We start from the raw sequence: 16,921 nt of genomic DNA, 5'->3' as shown, positions 1-16,921 counted from the left end.
ATAAGATGAACAATAAATATACATTTGAAGTTCTTACCCATGGTCTGGGTCTGGCTTCTTTAACGATGATGAGGTTATTCCATAAAATTTAAAATTATACACTAATGAGCCAGTAGGTCCCGTCTGTCTACTTGGGAGCCTTGACAATGTATACTTAAAACACCTGTGATAAGCTACGTAATTGCCCCCAGACACCCACATTCTAATCCCCAGAACCTGTGAATGTTACCCTTTATGGCCAAAGAGACTCTACAGATGTGATTAAGGTAAGGATCTACACACGGAGAGATGAGCCTGGATTATCTAGGCCCCGGGTCCTTATTTAAGACAGAAGCAGAAGATCAGAAATAGGCGGCTACCTGGCCATAGAAGCAGACACTGGAGTGCTGAGCCAAGCATGCCGTGAGCTCTGCAAGCTGTAAGAGACAAAGCATGGAGTTGTCCCTGGAGAATTCAGAAGAAACCAGCGCTGCCGACATCTTCACTTTAGCCCCCGAAGACTCATTTTGGAGTCTGACCTCTAGAACTATAATAGAACAAACTTGTGTTGTCTAAAACCACTAAGTTTGTGGTAACTTGTTAGAGCAACAGGAAACTAATACGATACCCTATTACATCAACGAAAAAGGATTTTGGGAGTCTTTACGGAAAAGTGAGTGTGCCTGGCATTTCCTTACCCCTGGTCTTTTCTGTTTCTATTCCTCCGTAAAAGCAAAATACTCTTCGTTCTCCTCCTCTCCCTTCATTATATTGTCCATTCAGAGGAAACTCTAATGGAAAGATTAATTACAATAAATAATATGGGAAGGTTACTCAAAAGTGAACTGCTGCTCTCTGTCAATCTCCTTCCTGATAAACTTGAGAATTCTGCTTTCCAATCTAGGATGTGTTAGAGGCAGGCATATTGGAGACGTAACAGTTCATTTCAGATTACTGTTTTTCTATTTATTATTATTGAGATTAGTGTGTGTGGGTGGGGGGGAGACAGGAGGCTTTAAATTATTTGCTGATGACAATCAATCTTTATCGCCTCAAAAAGGATCAGCAACGCGGTGAGATGCCCACCTTGATGTTACCGGTATTTCTTCAGTGCCCACTGAAAGAATTAGCATGGGGAAGGGAGGTAAGAGAGGCAGATCACACTCCAGGTGTAGACAGAAAGACATATTCCAATTTCTTCTTTTACATAAATGAATCCATGAACATTTATATCCATGAACAGGTAACTCGATTGTGCAGCACAATTAGATGGATGCATACCGCCTCTGACGGCAAACAGGAAAGCAAACATCCTGTGGTATTAAATGCACCTATAATCATTAAGGGACTCTAGGAAGCCAATGGATCTGCTGTACCATCACCTGCAAGAACAGCTTAAAGCTTCCATGATTTTAAAACGCTAATGATCTGACGTGATGGGCATTTCACCAACTCTCCAGTGCCTCCTGGGGCTGAGTAACTCCAGTCCGAGTCTCGGGATCCACTCCTCCCCTGTGCTGAGCCCCAGAAGGCTGACCTGCATCCACTGTTATCGAGGAGCTTTCTTGTGCATAAGGGCTCCTCTTCCCTGGTTTCTGGAAGCTCTGCCCACATCTTGGTAAATCATTCATTTACTAAACTCTCCTCTGAGCTGAGTGTGTATTTTTGGCCCATCTTACATAATCATTTCATTCAATTTCTTGAAGTTATATTTTGAAGCAAAGCAATTCCGTCAGAATCTATTCTCTTTAAAATCAAATGTTCTGTAGGGCTTAGACTGAAGTTATTTTAATACTGATTTGGCTACATCTCCCTTTGACAGTTTCAATAAATAAGTAATCTCTTCTAAGCTTTATACCACAGAGCTCTGGGGTCTCAGCTGAGAAGTTGTTTAAATGTTTCCACAGAAGCAAAGCTCTTTTTCAAAAGAAATTTCACCCTATAGAGAGGAGGGATAAATGAGAGTAACAATGAAATTTCTTTATTTTCTTTTTGCCACAGAGTATCAATAGTCTTGACTGTAAATATGGCATAAAATACACTCAAATCTTCATAATTAGCAAGTCCTCCAGTCGCTCACTAAAGAACTTAACGACGAAATGACTCTGATCTAGCAAAAACCTGCCCACACTATTTTGTTCAAGAAAGTGGAGATCTGCCCACCTCAATACATAAAACTCCTGTTTCATTATGTTCTCTCAGTATAAAATTGTACTATGCATTTCCCTACTAAGGTATTTAATTTCATTGTTTTACTACTACTACAATGGACATTTTTATACACATCTTCTTGCACACATGCCCTAGACAAGTATTAAGGCCAATATTAAGCTTATCAAGTTTCACTTTTACCAGCTCCACATTTTGACCTGCCTATGAATTGTGAAATCACTTTTCTGGGTCTTTATCAGTATTCTTTTCATTTTAAAGTAAAATAAGATAGAAAATACAAAGCAATGTATGTACAAAGGGTAAGGATTATCTGGCGAAACTTTGTTTATATATATATGGATATGTATGCAGATGTGGGTACTATGTGTGTCATAGTGTAAAACATTTTCCTTATAATGGGTTAGAGACAAAATATCTAAAAACTATTCTGTGATAAATACCCAGTAGCACAGTTTCTGTATCATAGAATATGCACATTTTCAACCTCACTATTAACATCCAGTTGAATAAATTTAGCTTCTATGAGGATGTAAGCAAATTCCTTTTTCTTCGTATCTTTAAAATTCAATTTTATAACTTCCCCCTCAATCTAATGGATTTTAAATATCTTAATGTTGTTTCAATTTACATTTCTCTGACCTGCTGATGAAGTGGAGCATCTTTTCATCTGTGAATTGCCTAACAATATTTTTGTGAACTTCCTATTACTTTTCTTTCTGATTTGTATTTTTTAAGAAAAATCTTAAATGTTATTGAAGATCAAACATCTAATAAATGACAGGGTTCTAATTTACACCCAGGCAATCTAATTATAAAACTGTTTTGCTTGTAATCCACTGAAATGAGGTACATTTTCATTTTAATTTCAAAATTTCATCTTAATTTCCAATTATTTGTTGCCAGGCCATAGAAATACAATTGATTTTTAATTTTTATATATGGACTACATCCTGTCAACCTTGCTAAACTCTCTACACCCATAGAACTTTTTTTAAAGATTTATTTATTTTAGAGAGACAGAGTGAGGCAGTGGGAGGGAGGAGGGGCAGAGGGAGAGAGAGAGGGAGAGAATTTTCAGTAGACTCCCTCCTAAGTGCAGAGCCAGACATGGGGCTCAATCTCACAGCCCTGAGATCACAACCTGAGCCAAAATCAGGAGTCAAACACTTAACCAACTGAGCCACCCAGACACCCACCTTGTACAACTTTTTAGTTGTAGTAGTGTTTTTGTAAATTTTTTAGATCTATGAGGTGGGAGATGTTCCCTCTCCTCTGTTTTCTGAAACACTGTGTAGAATTGATAATATTACTCCCTTGAATACTTGCTGGAATTCACAAGTAAAGCCACCTGGGCTTGGAGCTTTCTCTGTGAAAAGGTTTGTAACTATGGTGTCAATTTCTTTCAAAGATAAAGGCTCTTCAGATTACATATTTCTCCTTGGGTGAGCTTCATAGTTTGTCTTTCAAAATATTTCTCCATTTCACCTAAGTTATAAGATTTACTGAAATAAAGTCATTCACAATAAAGTTTTATCACCTATAGGATCTTAGTGATGTCTACACTTTTATTTATTTATTTATTTTAAGATTTTATTTATTTGACAGAGAGACAGCGAGAGAGGGAAAACAAGCAGGGGGAGTGGGAGAGGGAGAAGCAGGCTCCCTGACAAACATGGAACCTGATGTGAGACCCGATCCCAGGACCCTGGGACCATGACCTGAGCCAAAGGCTTTAATGACTGAGCCACCCAGGCGCCCTATGCTTTTATTCTTGATGTTGGTAATTTACTGCACTTACTCTTTTTTTTTTTTTTTTTAAAGATTTTATTTATTTATTTGTCAGAGAGAGAGAGGGAGAGAGCGAGCACAGGCAGACAGAATGGCAGGCAGAGGCAGAGGGAGAAGCAGGTTCCCTGACGAGCAAGGAGCCCGATGTGGGACTCGATCCCAGGACGCTGGGATCATGACCTGAGCCGAAGGCAGCTGCTTAACCAACTGAGCCACCCAGGCGTCCCTGCACTTACTCTTGATATATTCTGAATATTAATCCTTATCTCTTACAGAAGTTGCAAATATTTTTTCCTAACTTACTGTTTTTCTTCAAACTTTGTGGTATGTTTAGTCATACAGAAGGAACTTCAAAATTTAGATATAATCAAACATGTCAGTTTTTTAAAATGATTTATGATTATCACTTTTTGTCTAAGAAATTCATCTATCCCACAAAGTCAGTCATAAGAACATTCTTCTATATCACTTCCTTTTTTAAAAGATTTTTATTTATTTCTTTTAGAGAGAGAGAGAGTGTGTGCATGTGTACCTGTGAGTGGGGAGGGGAGCAGAGGAGGAGGGAAGAGGAGGAGGCAAGAATCTCAAGCAGACTCCATGTTGAGCGCAGGGCCCAACATGGGGTTCGATTCCCGGACCTGGAGATCAAAACTCCAGCTGAAACCAAGAGTTGGATGCCCAACTGACTGAGCCACCCAGGCACCCCTTTCCTATATCACTTTCTAATTGTTTTAAAATTTTGCTTTTTTCTATTTAGATCTTTAATTCACTTGGAATTTATTTTTTTATGGTGAAAAGAAAGGACCTAATTTTATTTTCTTTGATATGGAAACCCAGTAGTTCTCACAACAACATTTGAAATAGTTCATCCTTTTCCCACTGATTTGTGATGCCATCTTTGAAAAATGCCAAATCTTTTACATGCTTGGTCTTGTTCTGAGATCTCTATTATGTTCAATTTGTTGTACTTGTCTACTGCCACACCAGTACTATAGATTCTTTACAAGTTTTGATATCTGGAAAGTCAAGTCCCTCTGCTTGCTCTTAATTTCCAGGATTGTCTTGATTTGGATCTTTACTTTTCCATATGAATACTAGAATTATTTTGCCAGGTTCTATGTTAACATCTTGCTCTATCTAGATTCTATATTGTTCAATCTATGTTCTACCTAAAATCTTGTTAAGATTTTAATCGATGCTGCCCCTGTCAATGTTGCTGCTAAAACGGCCTCAGCAAAACCGAATGCCTCTATGACCTTGGACTCCAGCTGGAAAAACCGACACATCACAAGCATGACCTCCATGTCACTCCCACCTTTCAAATTCCAGCTGTACCGGACTGATGGACACTAAATAACACCTAGAAGCCTTTGCAAGAGACTTTTATAGATACTTTTCTAGTTTTAGAACCGATGATCTAGTAAGAATTTGTAATGGAAGAATAAGTCTTTTGGAAAACTGTATTTTAATTCTGGTATGCAGGCACCTGGTGGCTCAGTTGGTTAAGCATCTGCCTTTGGCTGAGGTCATGATCTCAGGGGATTGAGCCCCAAGGTGGAGTCCACGCTCAGCATGGGAGTCTGCATCTCCTTCTCCCTCTGTCCCTCCTTCTCCCTTGCCCCCACCCCCCAACTCGTGTGTGCGCTCTCTCTCAAGTAAATACATAAAATCTTTTTAAAAAAATAATTCTGGTATGTTAGTGACAATTATTTCAATGTTTTTGTTAAAAATATAAATCTAGATATTAGATATTAAAGATACTAATGGTTTCTTCATCAATTTGACCTCCACAAAAATACCTGCCCAGATTATATTCTCTTAAACAGTGCCTCAGAAACTTTCATTTGCTTATTTGTTGTATTTTACTTGTTCATTTTTAAATACTAAAGAATGTCTATACTGCTTGAAAGCAGCCAAATGACAAATACTGTATTTTCAATGGGCACTGATTTTAACTCCCCAGATCAAGAAACTACAATGCTGTTTCTTTTAACATATCAGTACCAAGATTCTGAATAAGTTGTTCTAAGACTTTTGACCCTAGAAACTGGGGGTTTCCTATGCGTTTACATTCTTCTTGCTGCTTTTGAGAAGAAAAGAAATTTAATTTGGAATACAATAAGAAAAATTTTAAAAGATTCTTTTTTACAAATCATCTGCACAAATCATGTTCCCTGTAAATTAAAAGCTTTCCAATCATTTAACCAGGGCAAATATACACAGGTACACATTCTCTACAATCACTGTTCTTCAACAGTTAATATCAAAAGGAAAAAAAAAATCTTTTTATAAAAGGTGGTAGAATGAAAAGTTTAATAATTATGATTATTAAACTTCACTAAAAGACCATCTAGAAAGAACCATGGACCTTACTAGTGACAACTGACTCAAGCAGCTGATAGCCTGCCTGGTCTTTTTAAGTGACATGTGTATCCCCCCTCCCTTTTTCCAGCCCACCGCTGGGAAAGCAGGAGACCCAGGGATAGAACTAATGGAATCCTCGCTTATTTAGCCGGAAGCAGAGGGAATCCCGGTGCCAGCAGAGAGATGGTTTCCCAACTGGTCTTCAGTTAGAACAAAGCCATAACACTGGTTGCCTCTGGGTGTTGGGCCTATGGTGTTTTTTTTTTTTTTTTTTAACTTCCAGTTTCCAAATTTTCTCTAATGGGACATGTTATCCTCATAAGGCAAAGAACGCTCTAACTGACCAAAGAGCACACATATGTCAGTTCATTGTTTTATTTTTAATGCCCAGCCACTAAGAAGATCTTCTAAGTGTCCTTGTAAGTTCCTCCTCTCTTTTTCTCCTGATGGTGGGCAGGGTCTCCATCTGCCAGAGATAGACAAGCAGGATTCCACAGTTTGGGGGTGGGGGTCATATTTGCCTGGGATTTATAAAAATGATATTGCAAGCATCATTCACATCCACAGTTTTCTTGGTTAGAAACAGCAATATTTATTAGGTCCTTACTGTGTCTAGGCCCATATTCTTCTGGACACATCAGAGAGAAACAAACAGCAGAAGAGATGGCCCCTATGTATGAAGAGCTCAAAATATCATCAAAGGCATAAAGGACATAAAAATACTTTAACCAATACAAAGGTACAGACTGATAGAGTGTAAACCAAGAGGTTAATGTGGAAGCAGTTGGGGAAGTGTCAGAGCCAGCTGGGGGTGATGTCTCCGAGATTTCCAGAAGCAGGCCCCATGACGTCTTCTCTTTAACTTCAGTGCAACTTCTTTCTCCGAGTTAATAAAATGGGAAATTCTGAAGACACAGTAAAGTTCCTGGTTGGGAAAGTGGCCTAAAGCCATATTGCACAAACCTGTTGACTCCAGGTAACACTCCTACTTGAGATAGCATTCAAGTTTTGAGGGAAACAGGTCCTTTCAGCATATGATTTTAGAAAACCATGTGTGACAGACTTATTTGAAAGTTGGCAGTACTTCATGAAAAAAATCACACTTCCTATGAAATTACTTGCTTTCCACTCTGACACAGAGGTAGGGACTGACCTGGAATTAGAAGTGTTCAAGTTCTTAGCGGTTGCCCAAGTGCCTCATTGTACAACGCGGAAAACAGAACGAAAACCCGCGACAGATCATTTTCTTTTCTTCCTTATAAAAGCTGCCCCTTTTCAAATGCTTGACATGTCTGTCACTCTGCGGCTGCCCTCTACCTTCACGAAGCTTCATCCCTTAGTGAGCCCAGTTCTGAAGTGATTGCTGGTACTGGAATCTGAGATGGACCAGTTTCTGGAGATGTGCCCAAGTCAGAACGGAGGAAGTGACACAAGCTGCCTGTCAAAGGGAGTGAGCGGGAGCTGCAGCCACACCTCTGGCTCTGAGAAAAATCGCTTCGGTACAGTTGGATCGTCTGTGGGGCTCAAGACACAGGGTACTCAAGCCAATCCTGAGCCTGGGAAGCGAGCGGGGTGGACCCACCTCTCATCAGTTAGGGGAAAGCTGGAGGCCTTGGGCCACACACAATGTCCTCTCAGTGCTTTTCCTCTGGCATGAAACTGGAATGCGAACACCAGTCGGCCTGGAGAGATTCCTGGTGAGGCACAAATGATAAGGGGCAGATGTCAAATATGGTATTAGGATGAAATCTTAAGGATGGTTTATCTTATCCCACTAAGAGGGCAGAAGGAATTTTATATGTCTGCCTTTAGGCATGATCAAGGATAAGCAACACGATCAGACTTCCAGAAACAAATTAGCTTTCCACTTTGGCATGTGGATTGGAGCTCTCTGGCCAGAAGTCATGGTTCAGAAATGAGCCTGAACTGCCGACTAATGAACGACTACTCGCTCAGTACAGTGATGTCCTCACGAAATCTCTTCTCCATCTTCCTTTGCGCCTGAAAAAAACGAGCCGTGCTGAGGATCTCCCGTGTGTGTGCAAGCCTGTACTTCCACGACTCCCGACGCTTCCCGGGAAAGCCTGCCTTCGCCAGAGGCGAGGAGATTGTCTGCTTGTGACGCAGGATCCCGGGCCACTTCACTTAATCATCTGGGTTTCTTCGTCCGCATCGAAGAACTCTTCCTCTTCCTCACTCTCACTGCCTACAGTGTCATCCTTGTCCTCAGACTGAAATGGGAAAGGAGATCCAGAATGGTCACATGACACCATGACGTTTCTAAAATGAAAATTATTAACTAGCACTCAACCAACAAATGAATCTTTATGACATCTTCTCCCCTAAGATTTCACCCTAAAGTGTTCTACGAAAGTGAATGACTCACCAGCCATCTTCATTTCTCTAAAACACCAGCTGCTATTAATCCCACACCTTTGTTTTCCAACAGCTTTGCTTGGTTCTATTAAACGTAACCAGGACATTCTCTCCTCCCGCTCCCCAAACTGTCATCCTCCCAAGCGATACTTGTGAATGATTAGGAAAACCACACCATACCTGCGGGGGATCCAAGGTCTGTAAGGACAACGCTTCCTCCCCCAGTCTCCGATATGAATACACCTGAAGGTCAGAAAATGTCTCTAGCAATGGGCTGTTAAGGGTTTCCGGCAATAATAAACTCAGGAGGCCGGAAGTCAGGCCGGTGGCTCCAAAGATAATGAAGGGTAAAGACCACTGCACATATCTCTGTGGGGGCAGGGAGTAAAACAAAAACATGAAAACTCGGTATCTGGTTCCCAGCACGTGACATCAGCAGTCTGTGCCCGAGGCGTGGCCATGCTTACTATCCAGGTCATGCCTTCCCACGAGAATACACTAGAAGCCACTTCTTCCCCCATGGAGAGTTACCCTGGAAAATCATGGAGTGGTTGCTCAGGCACAGAGAAGTGGGGGTGCGTACACAGAAAGGCCTCAGAGGTATGAGGATCAGAATGGAAGTGGGGGCGTGGGTACTGCTTTCACTGCAGGCAACTCCCTTAGATCCTAGGGATCTCCACATACACTTTGCTTGGGAGGTACCCCAAAGACTTGATCACCATAAACTTTAAAGTTCTCCACACTCGTATCAGCCAAACCATCGCCCCACCCACCAAGCTTGCTGATTCACTTAGCACTGAGTAAGGGACAGGAGGGGCTCGCAGGGAGAGATAGGGAAGGGGCTCTGTGATCAGGTTCACAGCAATCCCCCAAATGTGGAGGTGTGAGGAAACCAGAGATAAGGGAAAACACCAGATTGCCTTGCCCTAGGTGTCCCTGGAGGGGGTCTTTTTTATGACAGTCACCTGGGATCTAACAGAGAATAACCAGACCCTTAAAAAAAAAAAAAAAGTAAGCTGTTAAAGATGTTATCACTGGTCCTTACACAAAGGTGCTATCGGTAGAGAAATTAAAAAGATTTAAGTTCCCTGGTTAGGTTTAATAAAAGACCTACCCTAAAAGCCCTCAGGGGCAGCAACCCTGTTGGGGCCCCTCTCCCTCCTGAGAGCTTTTTTTTTTTCCCCCTGTATCCCTGGTTAATAAAAAATCTATCCCTTTCCTCTCTCCTTTGTCCACAAGATTCATTCTTCAACTCGGGGAGACAAGAACCCCGCTCTCCCACTTCAGCAACATACCTGGGAGGACAAGGGTTAAAGGTATGAACATCCTGAAAAGAAAAAGAAAAACCTAAAGAACCCCGGCATGTCCGTGTGGTTCGGAAACTACCCAAACCGAATGGGGAGATACAGCTTTGCTTCAGAGATCCAGCAGACATTCTTGGGACAATGTATAGAGTTTCTCGAAACACAAACAGGTTCAAAGATAACAGCACAGAAAACTGTGTGCTGCTCTCCAGCCACTGGCATGTTGCTCTGGGGGCCTTTCTGAGCTCATTAACATTCCTGAGCTCTTGTTAGGAGTTGTTTAGCTTTATCTTATTTGGGCTTCCAAATTGTGTGGATAGGACCACTCCTAGTTAGGATATCCTCTGCCTGATTTTTCAGAAGTAAAGAGATGATGGACAAGGCAGGGCAGGGGACGGAGGTAGCCAGGCAGAATCTCACTTCTGGATCCCACATGCACACACAGGTCCAACACTGTGGGTGTGCTGCTGAGTCATGGGGGACACAACGCTCTCACCTCTTCTCAACTGAGCAGGAACAGAGACCCAAGGCTAGGTAGTCTAATGTTCTAGGAGAGCCAGACAGAGTCCAGAGATCTTTAGAGATAAACCTCTAATGTCCCACACACTTTACAGAATGGAACAAATACATATCAGAGGAAGGGTCTGACCGTGTGAAATTAAGCAGGAGACATGGAAAGAGATACTCATGAAAAGGAAGTGTACTGCAAGTCAAAGATAGAAAGACAGAAAGACCAGAAAGATTGAAAGGAAGAAAGAAAGAACAAAAAGGTCACGGTGGGATTTCAGAGACACCCTCCTGTACTAGGGAGACCAGGAAACCAAAGAGATGCTGTGAGAGAAAAGGCTGGTTTTCCCTTTGCTGCTTTTCCTGCTTCTCCGGTTGCTCAGACCTGCACCCCCACTTGACTTTACACAGGCTTATAATGCAAATCACATAGGTCCTTCTTGCAGGGGCCAAGACTTAATGATTTCTCTAGAGCAGAAAACATCTCAGGAAGGACCAGGGGAGAACGACCAGGTGAAGCTATTGTATGCACATTCCAGACCACTGGAGACATTCTAGACATCTTCATGCCAAGACCCCTTGGCTCCAAGGAATAACACTGGTGCCCTTGTCTTTGTTCTAACCGGTTCCTGGATGCCTGGATGCCTGAGAGGACACATACACCAGACCACTCCCAGCCCCCTGGACAAAGACGAGCCTCCCTCCTTTCCTTTCTGAGCCTCCCAGTCACTCCGTCTGTATCTGGTCTCTCTGGATCTTCAATGAACTGTTTTACCTCCGGCCGGCTCATGTGACTGCCATGCTGCGTGAAGCCGAGGACCCTCTTGGCCGGTCCTGCAGGAACCCCCTGTGTCCTTGGACCTGGCCTGCCGGCATGGCTAGGAGGTGGGGAGAACAGCTGTCTACAAAGCACATCCAGTCACCCTTTGTTGAGTACCGGCTGGGAAGGCCACAGGTTGGACCCAGCAGAGACATGCACAGGGGCTCTGTGGATTAATCCATCACAGAACCAGAAGATTTCAAGACTGGAAGGATTTTCAGGGCAGCTCTTAAGTCTACCCTCTTTTTCTTGACTGTGAAATTGAGAAAACACTAAAAAGCTCTTAATAGACCCACGACTAGGCATGTTTCTCTTCTAATTTTCTTGTCTAAGTGGTATGACTTTGGGCAAGTTATGTAGCCCGTTTCTGCTGAATTTCTCCTCTTTAATAGAGGATAATAACTATCCCTGCCTCACATGGTTCTTGTGAAGTTTGCGACAGATGTTGAAGCGCTCGGCACAGAGCCCAGCACACTGCAGAAACTTCACAAATATTCACTGACTGACTGATGAATGGAGACAGGAAGGGGCATGCTGGTATTAGCTAACTCTCCAGTGAATGCAGATAAGCAGACACTCAGAGTCTTGAGGGTGAGAGCATCCTGGGTCAGAGCCCCTGTGTCCTGAGCGATACGTAATCTAAAAGAGACAAGCTTCCCACTCGGGGCAGGCTGATCTTCAGTGGCAACTGTTTGCTACCACATTGTAAGCAAAGGTACAAACATTTCCAAAGCAGAGAATCCAGAAAAACAAAACCAGGAGGTACAAACCAACCAGTGAGGGGATGAAGGGAGCAATAATCCCACCAACTCGGGAGAACATAGAACAAGTTCCAAGCCCAACGTTCCTGAAAGGCATAAAAAAAAGTGGAAAATCAGTAAGTTCTGGGGCGGGGGGAATGTAAAAACCCTGTAATGGGCCTATAATAATAAATCCCAAGGTGGAAGAAGCATGGTCTCCTTTAGAGCAGTGAAACATTCTGGAACATTCTGAGGTTCTGGAAATGTTCTGTAACCACACTGTCCAATATGAAAGTTGCTAGACACCTGCTGCTACGAGCACTCGAAATGGGGCTAGTGAGAACAAGGAACTGGGTTTTTCATTTACTTCATTTTAATTAGTTTAAATTTAAATAGCCACACGAGGCTAGTAACTACCACACTGGACAGTGCAGTTATCACAGAGGACGGTGCAGAAATGACCATGAGAATATTTCTTGTCCAATGTTCTTAATGGGTTTTTGTGTGTGAGGTTTCCTATGAATTGATATACCCATGGAGAGCCAGGGTTTTATGATCTGAGAAGTCTGCCCATTTATTTAAATTCAACTAATTGACGATTCAAGGGTCAGGCATATGAATAGGAATTGAGCACATATTCTCAGGAAACCACAAACATTACCTTTGTGAGGAGTACAGCCATGCAAGTGATGGGAGGGAGTGGGAATGAGAGTGGTTACAGGTGGGGTGGCCAGATATCACCCTTTTGCCCCAGCCTAATTACTCTCAAAAGTGTCCCAGTTTGGACAAAATGGTCATCCTAGCATCACAGCTGGCAGCCAAAGAAAAAAACAGGTCAGAGGAATAATTAGGAAATGACTGGCCCATCACAGACAGCCTGGGAAAAACTGGGGGGGGAAGGGATTTAAAATTAATAGGCAGAAAGAATCATTAAGTTTGCAGGGATGAGGGAAACATTTGGAATGATCTCTGAAAAGCCTGGGGAAGTGCTGAGCTAGGGAACCCCTGCCTGGCTCACAAAGGCAGTTCTAAGAAGACTGAGCCACATCCCTGCCCTCCACGTTTGGTTTTCAGACTTATTTTATGAGGGGAAACTTCAGACAGAATATGTTCCCTTTGATAGGAGTGTGTCCTACTCATTAGAAACCACATTTATCAACTAATATGGAAACCTCATCTTCACTTCTAAGTGGAATTACCTTTTTAACAATGTGTATATTTTGGGTGAAGATGTAGGTTCTGTGACAACAGGGACCAAGTCCCCTTGCCTGACAGGTGCCTGAGACAGGATGGTGAATGAATAAATCCAGTCCGCTGAAATCAAGATGGCATCCGAGCAGTCTCTGGGTGATGGGATGTGTTTAGTGTAGAGGACTTCTCTCACGATTTACATGAGGGAACTTAGCTCAAAATATAGCTACATTTTCCTCAGCCAAGTGGGCCGAGTGCGGTCCACACAGGCAGTTTCTGGGCTTAAGCCGGCCTGCTGAACTGTTGCTGGCCCACCCTAACTATGGTCCCGGTGGAACGAGAACCATACCTCCGCTGTGGCAAGTGTCTACTGCAAAACATGCAGGGTGTGTGAGGCGCACCTGATGACCGTGGGGTACAGCTCAGAGGTGTAGATGTACACCACGTTAAAGGCCGCGCTGATCGTCAGCTTCCCGAGCAGAGACAAGGAATGGCTATTCACCACTGCAAACACACCTGTGTCTGAGGAGGACAAGGGTAAAACACCGTGAGGTCCTTCAGGGAGAAAAATACCTTTGAGTGACACACTGACTTCTGAAGGAGCCAGAGACTCAAGTACTGATGTCGAACAGTGAGGAGGTGGTATGACAGGTTACCCATTCAGGCTGAGTGAGCACACACAACACACCCATGCAAATATTCTCCCAGTGTCTTGCCCAACCCCCTGAAATCTTCCACAGTGGAGGTCATGGTGGGGATTAAACTTGCTTCCTCCTCAGTGACAGAGCTCTTGGAAAACTATCCTGTGGTAAAGCAAGCTTCATGAGGCCGGTAAGTCTCACCCAGCACAGAGGCTACTTGCCTCTCCTTTCCAACGTGGCTCACCAACCAGTGACATGAAATGGTGGTTAGCCTGACAAGCTCTGGTGCGTGCGGGGAATAAGTCTGACGGATATAAGAGGCAGAGGGGAGGTCCAGGAAAACCACTCTCCTCAGTGTGCATTTCTTGGTGTTCCATTGGAAGATAAGGAATAACCCCGTTAAATGACTACCAGAGGGTATAAATCATTAATGTTCTTAAAAGAACAAGACTCTAAATATGGAACTACTTTTAATTTTTCTTCCTGCCCAACTTCTTACTTGAATTACTAATCACTAATGATATTTCAGTTTCTGAATAGATAATTTCTTAATGTTACAGATATTTCTTAATGTTATCTCTTTATATAAAATGCAAAAATACAGATTATGGCAGTTCATTTCCCTATTAAAAATACTATCAATTATCCTGTGGTTCTTTCCTTTATTAACATTTTTCTCCCCAGGATCTTGCAATGCAATCATTCCCTTTCAAACATATTTAACCTCTCCCTTCAATAACCTGGCAAACTCTGCTCTCAAAATAACAATTTATCCTTCTGAGGAATAAAATCTCATCGACTGTGTTGTACTTACCCCCTTGACTAGCAGACATCTTCAATGAGTGACTAATTCTCCATTTCCCCAAATAACCTGCCCTGTAGCTCACTACAATCTGGCTTCCGATAGCACGCTCTCCTCAAAGTCCTACACTTGAAGGTCAACAGCAAGGTCCTAATCACCAAAGTAATTGCCTCTCATTCTCCTTGACATTTCTGCCAAATAGGATACACTTGTCCCCTTCCTTTGGGCTGCTTGCATGGCCCACAGAAACCACTCTTTCCTTAAATAACTCAAAAGCTATATTCCTTCCTTCCTTTGACCTTCCTTTCTTTGAACTCCACTGTCCCTAGTCCCTGACCCATTCAACTGGCATGTTTCAGACACACTCCTGGAGCTGCTTCCTTTTCCATCTTGTCTGCATCGAGTTACTTCAGGCTAAGGCTGGTATCCCACTCGCGTCTGTGCCTCTCACACCGTCTCCCATAGGACAATACTCTGCGGTGCTTGCTAAATATTTGCTGAGCAAATTAGTAGAAGGACTACAGTAGGGATTAATTTAGTGCAAAGAATCTGTGTTCATGCTCTTTCAACTTCTAAGGAGGGAGGCATTTAAATACTCCATCCTAAAATATGCTTCCCCTTCCTTGCCTATGAAATAAATCTTCATCTACTTTAAAGATGGTGTCCTGAGCACAGCAGCCCAGGCACTGCCAAACCCGACCATCTGGGGCTTTCTCCTCTTCTGCCAGGCAATTTGGAAAAAGATGCTAGCTCTTTTAAGTACTGAATATATTATTTGAAGCCACGAGTGCTTCTGGAAAAAGAACGCTGCCTTTCGGCGTTTACCACAAGATCCATGTCTGCGCTAGAGATCTAACGATCTCCTCCATTAAACCAATAATAAGGGCAATTCTTCAGTTATTTTCCAGAAAACTTGGTGTGTCGTGAAAAGGTATTCGGTAGCCTTGAAGCAAACGGGAATCTGCACATTTGCTTTACTGCAGATGATCTCTGGGACCGTTTTCAACCCGTACGGGATGGCATCTTTCAGAACTGTAGAGCGACGCTCTGTAACATCTTTAACAGCAGGGTAGGGGATTGCTGTCCTGAAAATTGAATTCAAATGGCACAACACGGAAGGCTTTTATCCAAACGCCCACAGACACCAAAGCTGCAAGAAGTCTTTCCCGTGAGGCTCAGGACACTTCCGGCTGGAAGCCATTTGGGGAGCGAGGCTCCAGCTCTGTCCCCACAGAGCTCTCCCATCGGCCTCTCGCTCATGAGATGCTCGTAACCTCTCCTGCGCTCCTGACACTGGAGTCCAGTCACCACCCGAACCTCGGGGAATTTACCTTATCCCCAGGTAGCCCGTGTCAATTTCGGTAGCTCTGTTTATTAGAAAATTATTTCTTATTCTTTCAGGAGTGCTTGGCAGCCCCTGGGCTGGTTCCTTGGACATCTGACTTTGGTTCTTTATCTGAATATAAAATCAGATTATTACTGGCTACTACCAGCAAAAGTACAAAGTGACTGTTTAAAAAAAGGAAAACTAGGGGTGCCTGGGTGGCTCAGGCGGCTGAAGGTCTGCCTTCAGGTCAGGTAATGATCCCCTGGGATCAAGCCCCGTTTCAGGCTCTCTGCTCAGTGGGGAGCCTGCTTCTCCCTCTCCCTCTGTGTGCCCTCTCCCTATCAACTTGTGCTCTCTCTCCCTCTGCCAGCTGCTCTGCCTACTTGTGTTCTCTGTCAAATAAATAAATCTTAAAAAAAAAAAAAGGAAACTAAGCTCAATTATCTTTGAGGGGAAAAAAGATAATTCTCAAAACACTTGTATCTTGTATCCTTCAAAGCACTGAATTCAAAAGGTTGTAAGTTTATTCCAATGATGAAGCTATAAGGGGACATCATTTTTGGAACTAGCTATCTAGAAGTTTTCTCAGAGTCTATCTGAGGTTGCCAGAACAAAAATTCTCAGCATGTTATAGTCACATTTCATTGATCCCAAATAGTAAAAATTCAACTTAATCATCTACTTCATTCATTGGATGATTATGACAAATTTTTGATTGCTCATGCATATGTTAAAAATCTTTAAGACAGCAGTATGCCCTCTGTTACGATACACAGGCGGGCAAAAGAACCTAGAATTCATTTGCTCCCCTCCCCCCCTTTAAAGAAAAATACCATATATGCATAAAGTTCTGTCACTATAGTTTCACCATTTCTAAAATTTCATATGAATGATATAATTCAGTTTGTAG

The 16,921-nt window shown here is 42.7% G+C and overlaps 1 protein-coding gene across 4 annotated transcripts in view; it reads right to left on the bottom strand.

Annotated features, from left to right (window-relative positions):
• Positions 1 to 6,870: 6,870 nt before the first annotated feature.
• The window catches only part of LOC111143103 (solute carrier family 22 member 15), a 79,952-nt gene continuing 69,901 nt past the window's right edge, over positions 6,871 to 16,921 (bottom strand). The window contains exons 9-12 of one of the 4 annotated variants that reach the window (XM_022496580.1): positions 13,643 to 13,763; positions 12,085 to 12,157; positions 8,860 to 8,922; positions 6,871 to 8,534 (exon numbers count right to left, since the gene is read on the bottom strand). In XM_022496580.1, the coding sequence (XP_022352288.1) occupies positions 8,445 to 8,534; positions 8,860 to 8,922; positions 12,085 to 12,157; positions 13,643 to 13,763 (347 nt within the window). In that variant the 3' untranslated portion in view covers positions 6,871 to 8,444. Of the gene's footprint in view, positions 8,535 to 8,859; positions 9,049 to 12,080; positions 12,158 to 13,642; positions 13,764 to 16,921 lie in introns of those variants that run through there. The other 3 variants (XM_022496579.1, XM_022496582.1, XM_022496581.1) reach the window with 3 other exon arrangements.

This window comes from Enhydra lutris, unplaced genomic scaffold, assembly GCF_002288905.1.
Source record: "Enhydra lutris kenyoni isolate GAN:26980312 unplaced genomic scaffold, ASM228890v2 scaffoldscaffold9, whole genome shotgun sequence".
Taxonomy (NCBI): domain Eukaryota; kingdom Metazoa; phylum Chordata; class Mammalia; order Carnivora; family Mustelidae; genus Enhydra; species Enhydra lutris.
Note: the sequence above shows the minus strand (reverse complement) of the source record. Positions and strands in the feature narration are given on the sequence as shown.